The sequence below is a fragment of the Euprymna scolopes genome, chromosome 4 (assembly GCF_053919585.1).
Source record: "Euprymna scolopes isolate OS-2025 chromosome 4, ASM5391958v1, whole genome shotgun sequence".
NCBI classification, from domain to species: domain Eukaryota; kingdom Metazoa; phylum Mollusca; class Cephalopoda; order Sepiida; family Sepiolidae; genus Euprymna; species Euprymna scolopes.
Window position 1 is genome coordinate 180,666,452 of NC_136485.1, and position 13,596 is coordinate 180,680,047.

The 13,596-nt window shown below is 32.1% G+C and overlaps 1 protein-coding gene across 2 annotated transcripts in view; it reads left to right on the forward strand.

Moving 5' to 3' along the window:
• Positions 1–4,768, forward strand: part of LOC145270512 (uncharacterized) — a 75,823-nt gene extending 71,055 nt beyond the window's left edge. For both annotated transcript variants that reach the window (XM_080126169.1, XM_080126178.1), the window contains one exon: positions 838–4,768. In XM_080126169.1, the coding sequence (XP_079982295.1) occupies positions 838–3,374 (2,537 nt within the window). In that variant the 3' untranslated portion in view covers positions 3,375–4,768. The remainder of the gene's footprint in view (positions 1–837) is intronic.
• The last annotated feature ends 8,828 nt before the right edge of the window (positions 4,769–13,596 follow it).

Sequence of the window (13,596 nt, forward strand, 5' to 3'; positions counted from 1 at the left end):
CTGACAAGCAGAAAAATTCCACCCCTTCACAGTTGAGACCCCTAGATGTAAGGGAGCCTTCTACTCCAGTAGTTTCTTCTCCAGAATCGCTGGACTTTGGAATTCCCTTCCGAGTTCCTGCTTCCCCAACTGTACTGACATGCAGAAGTTCAAGTGTAATGTGAACCGACATCTCCCCATATAGTATCCCTCTAGCCCATGTCTATGGTAGTAGCTCCCTACAGTAAAGTGGAAATGTGCTTTGTTTGGGGCGAACTTGCAATTAAAAAAAAAAAAAAAAAAAAAAAAACGCCATTTAACATCCCAACGGACTATTACCCAGAGAGATCCTTACATCTTCAAGAGAAAAAATAATGATTAACAAAAAGAAATCCCTTGAAAAGGCCTTTATCTGCAAAGCAAAAACCTTTTTTGTGTTCTTATCCAGAATTCCCTCTATATTAAAAAAAAGAAAGAAAATCTATATGATGTATGCACCTGTGAGAAAACAAAAATGTCATATTCCAAAAATCAAGTAAATTGATCCAGTAGTTTTATTTTTATAAAGAAAATCAAATTTTATGTGTAACCAGAGAGTGGTTGTCTTGTCTGCCATTTTAAAAACAATCAAAAACAAAAACAAAAGGATATAACTCAACAATAATTCAAACTGGCAAGGTTTATATTGTAATGTCTACCAATTCTCATTAATATCTTAAAGATGATTTTCTTTATAAAAATAAAACTACTTGATCAATTTACGTGATTTTGGGAATATAAAATTGAATTAATCTTTAGCTTGTTAAAAAACTGTTTTGGTTAACTCTTGTCTGAGATTCTATAAATTATCTTTTTCAGAATTAACTTCATCAAAGCTGAAAACTCAAGTAACAGATGCAAGTGTCCAGGTGGAAGATAGGAGTTTTCTTACTTCTCCATTACTGCAGCCATCAGACAATCCACAACGCAAACTAACAGCTTTAAATGGGAAATCCAAGCAATTGTCTTTACCTGTTGTTACTACAAATCCAGCGTTAATACGAAAGAAGCGAGGTCGACCAAGGAAAGTACCTTTGCCATTAGAAGTGGCAGATAGTGCCAATTCAGAAAAAGGTGCCAAAGAAGGAGAGGTGAATATTGAGAGTTTATCAGTTAATTCCTCTCTATTACCAATCACAATGGATTTGGAAGCCAATCCTGAAGTTCTTCAAACTCCTAGAAAACGTGGCAGACCTAGAAAGCTGTCGCTAAGTGAACCAGTTGCAAATGAAAAAGCATCTTCTGATTTAATGGCTGCAGCTAATCGTTTAAACAGTGCAATTGCAGATGCAAATCAAATAACTGAGAAAGCAGTTTTGGTTGAGACACCTGTGAAGAGAAAACGTGGAAGACCACGTAAGGACACAAGTCTTGAGATGCCAAGTCCAAGCGTGGTTGTTCAAGATGAAAATCTGAATGTATCCCTAACTCCTGTCTCTTCTCCTCTGACTCCCGATGGCACATCCTCATCCAAGCGTTATTCAACTCGGGGAAAGAAGATAGATCTTTCTTTCCTTACTGGTAAAAATAAAAGAGACGACATCGATAGACTTGAGAATGAATTTATTTGTTTAAAAAAGAACCGAGTGGAAGCGTCTTCTTCTATTCTTTTGCAGGCATCTCCTGTTAGAACGAAAGATGAACAGTATGAGAAAGATAACCTCCACCAGTCTGAGACTGAGGATGAGGAAAAGGAGAAGAAGGAAGATAGCGATTTTCTGGTTTCTTCTGCAAACGGAACCTCTTCATCAAACACCCAGGTTAAAAAACGAAAATCTCGACCGGTGAAGTCGTTGATCATGTCAGATGTTGCTTTACTTCCGACGATTCGTGTTGACATTTCTAAAAAGCGAGTTCATCGCAAAATGCAAAACCTGAAAAACAAGAAAAATACTTCTGCCAAGGACATTGCAAAATCTGAAAAATGCCTCCTTGCGTCAAATGGTAAAACTGCTTCAGATGATGGGACGACAAGAGAGAAATTGTCTGAAGGATTACAGTGTCACCTTTGTAAACTTAAAAGTGACAGGTTTGATGAAATGACGGACCATCTTGCATTAGTGCATGCTATTGAAAAGCCATTGAGATGTGATGTGTGTGAGCGGACTTTTGAGAAACTGTTTGATTTGCGTAGTCACGTAAATAGAAAGCATGGCCCTTTTCCACAGATGGATGCTGTGAACTGTTTTAAATGTGGCAAAACCTTTCAAGGGACCGCTAAGTTAAACTGGCATTTAAGCTTTATCCACAAGATAACCCGTGAGCCGACGACCACCTCCAAAAAAAGTGTCTGGCCGTGCAACCAGTGCAATGATGACTCCAAGCTGTGCAACCTGTGCGGTAAGGTTTTCTCAAAAGGTAACCATCTTGTTACACACATTCAAGCGGTCCACACAAAAGAGAAAGCGGCCCAGTGCACTATTTGTAACAAAAAATTTAATCATATCCGCTACTTACGCACGCACATGAAACGACACGAGGGTATCAAAAAACATCAGTGTCCGACCTGTGGTTGGCGCTTCTTTGAAAGTAACACGCTTAAGGATCACATGGAGACGCACAAAGAGGCGAGCAAGAGGCGTTACCGCTTCACTTGTGATTACTGTGGCCAGAGATACATCAGCAAAGCGAACTTCAGTGATCACCTGAACAAGCACACTGGGGAAAAGCCTCATAAGTGTCAGGTTTGTGGCAAAGGTTTTGCTTTCCGTACAATGTTGATGAAACATCAGATTCACATCCACACGACAGAGAAGCCATTCAAATGCTCCTACTGTGAACGGGCGTTTAAGTTTAAAGCGAAACTACTGCAGCACACGGTCATCCATACTGGTGTCAGCAAGTATGTATGCGAAAGTTGCAACAAACCCTTCTCCTGTGCAGCCACTCTCAAACACCACCATTCCCGTTGTCGTGGCAACAGCAGCTGGCAGCAGAACAGAACGTACGCTAATGAAGGCCTCACTGTGATGGTGGATGATCTTACGCTTGACCAGCAGACTGTTCAGGAGCAGGAGACGGCGAATACGGTCGAGATTCCCGTGGAAGATCAAAGTGACATTGTAATCGATATGTCTGGCTTATCTGGCATGCCAGAAGGTAGCATTCTACAAGCTGCTGCGCAAGCCGCACAGTTGATGGAAATTCCCGAAGTATTTATGTGCAGTGAATGCAATGCTGTGTTTAGTTCTTTATCAGATGCAGAAGAACATATCACTTCATTCCATACGGATGTTGTTGCGGTGGCATCAACTGGAATGGTCGAAGACTCTGCCAGTGAAGCCAAAGAAGACATTACTGCAGCTGGCTTTGAATTAGTCGATGTAACCATAGCAGAGGAGAGTGGGTCGACTTGAAGAGAGAGCTTGCTTGACTGTTGTTTTGTTTCTCCTGCTCTTTTTGTGGTACAATCCTGGGCGGCTGAGCTGCTTTGGACAACTGCAAGAAGGCAATTCTCTTGGCAGACTTTGTCTGCTAATGAATACTATTTAAAGAATTCTGCCATTAATCGCAGACATTATTCATCATTTCATCATTTAGTGGATAACAATATCTCTGCAGGATTCTGTTTCGGTTTTTGAGGTTTTTGTCTTAAGATTGTTCCTCCTATATTAAAAATAAAGAAAAATCTGTGGGATATATGTAGCCATGTTGAAACAAAAAGATCATATGCCAAAAACTATCAATTGATCAAGTAAGTTTTATTTTTATTAAAAAAATAATTTTTAGGTGATTAATGGGAATTGGTAGACATTAAAGCATATCTTACAATTTTAGATTGAGTTATCTGCCTTTGTTCATTCTTTTTTTTTTATTTTAAATTGTTTTTAAAATGGTGGACAAGACAGCGGTTCTTTGATTAGTCATAAAATTTGATTTTCTTATTTAAAAATAAAACTAATTGGTCAATTTACTTGATTTATGGAATATGATATTTTTGCTTCATCATAGCTACATACATCATACAGATTTTCTTTATTTTTTTATAGAAGGGGAATTCTGAATAAAAAGCGTTTTTGAGTATGGAGAATCGTCAAATATATCAGTAACGCATTGAAAAACTTGCATCTCTGCAGATACTGGCTTGAATCTGTATTATATTTCTCTTTGTCTGTCCCTTCCCCTTTTTCTCAGAAACTACTGGGCTAATCTAGCTGAAATTTTGTATAGACCTTTGTTATAAGATGCAGCGAACTAAGTATTATGGTATCGACTTGATACACAGTTAAGGATTATTAGGGGGAGTCACCATAATACCACATTTTATCTCACTTTTTCTCAAAAACTACTGAGCTGATCTGGCTACAATTTTGTATGGACCTTTATGATAAGGTGCAACAAACTAAGTGTTATGGTATTTGCTTGATGCACTGTTAGAGATTAATAGGGATTAGTATTTAATACAATAATGAGCACACTTTTTAATCATATTCAATCATCAATTAGGCATAAAGCACTTATTCTAAGACAAGGGGGTATAATTTTAACCCATTAAAAATGGCTAAAAAATTTACTTCAGAAACAATAGTACAGAAGTTATTAAAGAAACTTTTTTCCTCTTTTTGGAACTATTGGATGACATATTTAACAAAATTTGAATTTTATGTTTATGCATTAAGAAAAATCTGTATGATGTACGTACCCACAAGATGGTTTAATCTGCCATATTTAATAAAGGGAGACAAGTCAATTCGAACTACCAAGATTTTAAAATCAGTTTTGTAGTGGATAATCACTAAAAATTAAAAAAAAAAAATCAATTTCTATAAAAAAAACTAACATGTTCTTTGGAATATATGTTCATTTGATGATGGATGCATACATCATAAAAATTTTTCTGTGTTTTTGTGTTTTTTAATTAGATTGAATTCTTGATAAGAATGAAAACATTTAAAAAGTATTGACTCAAGTGAGAATTGTGTACTAACCATCCTCATATACATTTCTTAAAACAATTCTTTATACTCAAAAACTCCTACAGTACAGAACCCTACCAAGATACTGGACTATAAGTATTACCATTCCGTTTTTTTTTTTTCCTCAATTGACTTTTCAGATTATGCAATTCACACGTTTGTTGTTATGTGGAAATAAAAAAAAAAATGTTGTGAAGATTGTGTCTTTTATTTTGTTCCCATTGCATAATTTTCAGATCTCTATCTAGTCCATTTTTTTTTTTTTTTCAAAAACTGGCACTTGTTTCAATATTCTACTCTATCGTTTCTAATTACAGCTCTGATAAATTATCAGGGTTATGTATAATGAGCACTGGCCTCTCCTGCCAAAAACATTGAAATGCCCTATACCTAGAGATTTTTTTCTCCTTATAAATTTCCTCAATTTCATATAATTGTTTTGGTACTTATGCTGAATAAGGACCTTGCTATCGTCTGAATGTTCTGGTCAGTTTATGTAAAAAGCTAGGTGCCGAATGAAAGTTTTGTGATTTTTGTGCAAATACTGGCCATTTTTTTTTTAATATAAAATATATTATCTGTTATGAAAATATTTCAATGAAAAATTAATAATAAAAATGGAAATATTCTTTTTGTTATTATGAAGAAAATATAAAACTTTGCAAAAATTCAAATTAAGTAAAAAAAACTCATTTAAGTTTCATGAATATTTTTTTTGATTGACAAACAACTGATAGCAAACAAGATTTTTTTGTTTTTTTAATAATTTTCTTAGTTCAAATCAAGGTAAATATTTTTTTTTTTTATATAATATACCAGTGATAGCAAATAAATGTTTTTCTTAAATGGTGTTGGCTGTTGCGATTTCATTGACTCAGTGTTTCAGCACCTTTTGGCATTTAACATAAACTGTCTAGAAAATTTCAACAATAATACAGCCCTTATTCTATATAAGTACCCATTTTTTGATAATTACTGATATATATATATATATATATATATATATATATATATACACACACATATATCCCTCAGGCTCTGCGATAAAGCTATATTTTTTATTGTCATTGTAAACCATCAAGTGGCAAATATGTGCTGAATATATTATATGGTAATGTTAGCAATTATTTCCAATAATATATTTATTTTTTGTTCACATTCTTTTTTATCTTTGACTTATGTTTATGTTTGTAATAACCATTTAACAATCAGTTAATTCTGAAGAGTGCGAATTTGAGGAGATTGTAGGTTACATCGGTAAGATAAACAAATTCATCATACAGCTCAAAAGAAGAGTTATTTGTAAAAATTCAACTTTTACAGACTGTTGAGCTTGTTAGCAAAATGGTTAACGTGACACCTGCAACATACATTTATGTATATATGAATTAGAAAAAGACATTTATGTATTTATCAATTAAAAAAGAAAAATGTATGACAGATTTATTTATATATCAATTAGAAAAAGATGTACATTATCTCTATTATATAAAAGTCACTTTGTGTGTGTGTGTGTGTGTGTGAAAATTTCTACCTTCCTCATATTCTCAACCATTTCAGAACCTATCTTTTGCAAATTTCACACAAAGGTAATTTATATTTCTGGCAGTTTTCTTAGATATGTTTTGTATAGAAATTCATCCGATAAGTATCCAAAATTGATAAAATCTAATCTTAAAAATAGTCTTCTTCTCTTATAGATAAAAAGAGTTTTTACAGGGGAATATTTTGCGTTACACTGACCAAGGTTACACCAGTGTAACATAAAATATTCCCCTATAAATTTTTTTCTTTTTTATCTATAAGAGAAGAGAGACTATGTTTAAGATAGTCAAGCCCAAATATCAGCTGATGTGATATTGTAAACAAACACAGACGGAATTTGATGAACGACATTATCATTAGTACTTTATTTTTTTTTTGCTAAATTATTCCCCATAATATATAATATTCAATAGAGGATTGATTCTATAATAATACATATGCGATCTGCATACATTAAAATATCATGTTTAATTGTATTGTATGACTGGGCAATGCTGGGCGTCCATCTAGTCTATATATAAATTAGAAAAAAAAGTGTAAGATTGATTTGCAGATGATCATCTGGTAAACAGATCATGTTAGATGTAAATCTTTATTTTGATGATAATTTTCCTAGTTAAAACGTTTGTCAAGATTATCAGCAACTTTTCAAATCTTTCTGCGACTGGAAAATTATGGCTAGAGATTTTTGTTACACTGTTATATATTCCTATGAAAATTTTATAAATCTGTACAATATATGAAACTGAACATATATATTATCTAGTCACGTTTGGCATTTAAGAATTAAAAAAAATGTGCACTTTGCATTCTACAAACGCAATGGCTGTGTTTTATAGTTCTTGAATTTCTGATAAGATCATATTTTTGCTACGAAATAGTTACGTTTTTTATGAAAAACATTTTTGAATGTTTTTTATATTGTTTTTTTTTTTTTTAAAAAGAAGTTTTGGGTGATTTAGCGTGTTTACCTTCCAAACAACTTCCAGTTTTGGAATTCATTGAAATTAAATGGGATTACTTAATTTGAAGACTCCTCTGAAAATGTCGGTAAAAACATAAGAATATCTGTTAACTGATTTTTAAAGAAATAATACTGAAATTAAAATATTTTTTTTTAAATAATAAATAAAAATCTCCATAAACTAATTTAAAAAATGTTTATTTATATATCAAGATGTAGGTAAAAGCGTAAGAATATCCATAAACTGATTTTTAAAAATAAATAATTTATTGAAAGTAAAATCAATTTTTAGATATAATAAGAATATTCATAAACTGATTTTTAAAAATAAATATGGTTTACATGTTTTTTTTGTTTGTTTTTAAATGTGTTTATTTGCAGATTAATTAAAAAAAAAAAATTAATACTGAAAATAAAATATTAAAAAAATGTACGAATAAAAATAAATTGCAAAAAGAAATTGAATATTAGTAAGACTTTTCGATTAAGTAAAGGAATGTAATATAACGAGATTTTCACACAAATTAACTGTTTACTTTTAAGGAGTTTGAAGTCATTTGGATCGTTAAATACACTAAATTGGAAAGTTCTGCCTTTTGATTTGACAATTTGTAATCATCTTATGGAACGATATTCTATTTAGCATAATATTGATTTGTCAAATAATATCTCATTCTTTTTTCTCTTTTCATCTGTATTCTTTTATTTCTTTTCTTCTCCTCCTGTTTTCTTCCTCTCCTTTTGTCCTCTCTTTTTTCTCCCTCTCCCTTTGTCTCTCTCTCTTTTTCTCTGTCTCCTTTACTTATTCTTCCTTTATTTTTCCATTTCCTTTTCATTTTTCCTTTTGTTTTTCTTTTCGTTTTTCCTCTTCCTTTTCTTTTTTGCACTGTTTTTTTTTCTTCTACATTTCTTTTTTCTTCTTCCCCTTCTTTTGTCTAACAAGTTAAACTCTTTATCAAACTCATTAAAACTGGCCTTTATTACTTATAAAACACCCACACAAATTATTCAAACTCTTTTATGCCATGTTCATCATTTTTATATTTTAAAACTTTTCTGTGTTTTAATATACAAGAAATTATTGAAGTTGAGAAAAAAGTCTTTTTTCTTTCATTTGTTTTTATATATTTGCTTGCATAATAATAATAAAAAATATCACTGAAAATAAAATTAAAAAAAATCATCTCATATTTTTTACTCATATTTGTATTTAAAGTAATTTTTTTAGATTTCCACATTTCTAAATTTATGACTACTTAATGTCTGAAATGTGTTCTGATTTTTATTTTTTGGAGGCTACTACAATAAAGCTTCCATTTCACAACAATTTAAACCATTTGATTGTATGCAATTACTTTCATTTTTTTAAGCCGTTTCTTACCATTGCGCCATATGTGGATCTGTTGTAACAAATTTTATAGTGAACCAGAAGAACAGGCGATTTGAATTTCTCAGCAAACAGTGTTAGATAAAAAATTTGTATTAATATAAAAATATTCCGCTTACTAAACTAGACTTCCAGCTTTAGTTTAAAATAAGTAATCAAATTGGCATAAAAGAAAATATGCAAAAGTTTTGTACACATTTTTATTTTTAAAAATAACTTTTACAAAAATATTTTATTATTTATTCATTTTTTTTTTTGCATAAAATTTAAATGCTATTATTTCACTGCCTTGAATTTGTTTTTAGTATTATAAATATATACTTTATAAATACGTATTAATTTTTCTTTTTTAATAGGATAACTTTTTTCTTTTTTAGAAAAATAGATCATTTTTTTGTTTTAATGTTTTTGTATTGTTAAAATATAGCTTTTTTTTTTTTTTATAAAAGTTTCAACAAACATAGTACATGCAGATTGCATGTTGCTGAAATAATTTTTTTAATTCTGATATCAGAAATTGTAGGAAACTTCTGAAATTTTCTGCACTTATGTAAAAATTTTTCTAACTGTAAGTTTAATTAATAAAATATATTTTTAAAAGCTTTTACATGTTTTCTTTTACGCTAATTTGATTACTTATTTTTAACTAAAACCAGAAGTTTGGTTTTTAGTAAACGGAACATTTTTATAGCAATGCAATTTTTTTTTTATCTGATACTGTTTGCTGCAGACTTAGAGTTGCCTGTTATTCACTAATTTTACAAATGAAAATTACTCCAAAATATGTAGTGCCTATGTAGATTGATCTTTTCAGCCAATATATTTCAGATAAAAACATTATTACATCCTTATGTTAAATTAATATATATTCCAAAAATTACAAAAAAATGACCTCTTAGAAAAAAAATTGCAAGTAAAATAGAATCTACCAAATTATGGAGTTTTATTGTATGTACATGGAAGAGTTGTGTGACCAATTCAGTATGACAAACTGCTTTATCTCCCTTGAATTAAAGATCTGCCTTTTTAAAAATCTATGTTGATTTCTTTTATTTTTTTACTTTGTTAAAAATACACTTAGCACATCTATTGGATAATTTTTATAAATTTTTGGAATTTATACTAATTTTGACATAAAGCATGTAATAATGTTTTCATCTGAAATATGTTGGTTTAAAGTATCACCAATCTACACAAGCATCAGATATGTTTCTATGTTAAAACCAATTTCTTCTGATCTTTCAAATGTGAAGATGCACTGTGAACATTCACTTGTTTGTGATCCTATGTGTTGTGCTGGGTTAAAGTTGTGTGTCAATCCAGTTAACACAACAAAAAGAATTCTCAATCCAAAACAACAAAGTCCAATTTATAAATTACCAGCAGGGTTACCTGGCATTGCTAAGGGCCAAAGTGTAACCTATTTATATTAAAATGTCTCTTTCATCTCTTGATCTTTTTCTCCCAACACTCTCTTTCTCCTCTGTTCAACTTATTTTTTATTTTTATTTTTTTTACATGGAGGTCACCACTTATCAAGGCCCGTAAGCCACTTGGGGATAAGGGTTATTGCGTGTACAGTAATCAATGGGATAGTATCGTAGTAATCGTTAGTATTGGAGATTTGATAAAGTGTCTTACTTAAGGGGGCGGTTCATCAGGAATTTGTTTATGTTGGACTTGAAGACATCCAAGTTGTAGTCCGGTGGGAAACAGGCAAACGGAAGAGAGTTCCACAGGTGTGCACTTCTAAGAAAGAAGCTTTGCTCATGGAATCTACGCTTTGATTTAGGCACAGATAAAGAGTGGGGAAAATTAATGACAGTGGTTTCAGCAAGACTGGTGTTTATCGTGAAAGATTGGCTAGGGGGGATGAGAGATTGGAGCTCAGATGAGCACTTCCCATGGAAATAATAAAACAAAGACAGGCTTGCAACGTCTCTTCTGTGAGAGAGAGGTTACAAGGAAGAGAAAAGGGCATCCCCACTAAGTCGCAAAGTCTATTTTGTACTCTGTCAAAGCAGGATAGGCTGTTTTTAGCAGTTCCTGCCTGAATTTGGCTGCAGTACTCCATCCTTGAACGTACTTGGCTTTTATACAGATAGAGAATTGCATCAGTAGGGAGATATCTTCTGGAGCGGTAGAAGGATCTCACCATCTTCCCAGCGACCTTGACAACAGACTTGATGTACGTGTTCCATTTCAGATCAGGAGTAAAGGTCAAACCTAGAAGCTTGTCAAAACATGGAGCCTCCCCAAGATGAGAGCCATCTATTTCAATTGATGCCAGATGGGGATCAGAGCGTTGATGATGTAAAGATAAAAGCTTGGTTTTAGATGCATTAAAAGTAACCAGCCATCTCTTCTCCCACTGTACCACGCACTCAAGAATAGAGGAGAGAGAATCAGAGAGAACTTTGTCATTTGCGGCCTTTAATGTATTGCCATAGATGGTTGTGTCATCAGCATAGATATCAATGAATGATTTAAGTATGTATTTTGGGAGATCATTGATGTAGATCAAGAAGAGAGTTGGGCCAGGATGGACCCCTGAGGGACTCCAGCATTAATACTGTGGGCCTCTGATTTCTGCCCATCAACCACTACTCTTATGAGCCTATCAGAGAGAAATGATTTAATAATTGAGAAAACATTTCCAGTTATGCCGTAGCTGGAAATCTTGTAAAGTAGGCCTTTATGCCATACCTTATCGAAGGCCTTTGATATGTCAAGAGCAATTGCCCTAGAAAGGAAGCCTTTGTCAAGAGATTCACTAATCCTATGAGATATTCCTCTCTATCTACACAACTTTTCTGTTATAAAATAGATTCGAGTAATGATTCAGCATGTTCTTTTCAAATTAATACATAATAATACTTAACCCATCTCCTACCCCCACCACTCTTCCATTAAATTAGACACTTTTTCAAACAAAGAGAATATCTTTAGTTGTCTGACTCTGGCACAAGATATTTTCAGTTTCCTATAGACCCATTTTCCCTTTAGCCAAGCATCTAATAACTGCACTGTCTGCCATTCACATGCACTAGTGAAACATGCTGCATTGCACATGTTTACAAAATTCAACAGATGCAAAACTGCTTAACTAATTTGCACCAAATTTTGGATACACACTTGAGATATTTGTGACCAGTTATTAGTAAAACAAATTTGATACAAATTCTTCAAGAGCATTTATCAGACCAAACCATCATAGCCAACATTGCCCAAAGTGTTGGAATGTGGGGAAGGAAGAAAAAAAAGAAGTATGACAAAAGACAAGAGGAAATAATTTTATTGGGAACAAAGGTATAGATAATAAGGTTTAGCATCAGAACAATGGAGAGGAAGTTGTTCACCGTGGTAGACAAACGAAAACAGGTGTAGTTATAATCAAAAGGTGTGGCAGTGATGGTAACAAAAGGGCTGAACAGTGGCTGTGTATATATTTAGAGTTGGTTTGTGCGACTTTGGGATGTGGCTATGAGTTTACAACAATAAGAACAGTTTACAAACTGTCTTATGTTTACAATGGTTGGGGATAGTCAGGGTTGAGGGGTTGTGACTTTGATGCAGTTGAAGGCAGATTGTGGATCGGAACAGGTTTGTGTAGCTTTGGGAGATAGAGATGAGTTGATATCAACTGATGAACTCATCCTCAACAGGAAAACTAAGATATGGACGTTAGCGCTTACACATAGTTTCTTACGGTGGTATTACACACGCAGCTAGGGTGCAACTAATTTTTACAGTATGTCGGAGTCTGTTTTTCTTTGGAGTTATTTTGTATTTTTTATATACTTGTGAACCTGTGTGCACCTCCTTGACAGTCGCCAATGTGAAAGACAATGACACGGCCATAAGAAGAGAAGATGAAAGAAAAAAAAAATCTGTCAATTTTTATTTTTATTTTTTTATTTTAAAAATTTTTTTTAGATATATCTTCGGTTACATGGTTTAGGTGAAGGTTATAATAAAGAAGATAACTTTGCTTATCCCAAGTCTGCAACAATTTTTAAGCATAACTACCCCCCAAAGTAACTTACATTTTTTTTTTGCATAAATACTGAAAAGTATGTAGGTTTTATCATTGATCTGTGAGGAAAGAATTCTTGTTTTAAAAAGATGCAATATCTTTAAAATACAAAAAAATGATTTAATTAAAAAAAATATTAAATTCTATTTGAAAGCTTCCATTAATTTCTGTTATAATGCACAAACACTACATCTCATAAGTGAATATCTAAAAAAATCAAAATAATGTATTTTAAGTAAAACTACTAGTATGTACTTATGTATCATGCTGAAATTAGTAAAATTTTTTATAAAATGATTGAGTAGATCTGCTAAAACTATTTTTTGCAAAAAAAAAAAACGTGTTATAATCGAACCGCCCATTTCCTAAGTTTGAAATAGCAAAAGTTAACAAAACAAGGGAGGTAAGTCGGTTTGTCATACGGAATAGATCGAACCAACAAAATTGCATTATCTGATAAATTTTATTTTTTCTTGTAATTATTTTTCTACATGATCGTTTTTGTGTAATTTTGGGATTTTCACTAATTTCAACATGACATGTAATTACTTAATATTTTACTTCAAATGGATTTTATAGATACCCACTTATGCGCACTGGAGAGATTTTAAAATTTAATAAAATTAAATTCTATTCATTTGTAAGAAAGTCAAATTTTTTAAATCCTTTTTTTTTTATATATAATCTGATCTTTGATAAATGTTTAATAAAACATTTTATTTTCAAAAAT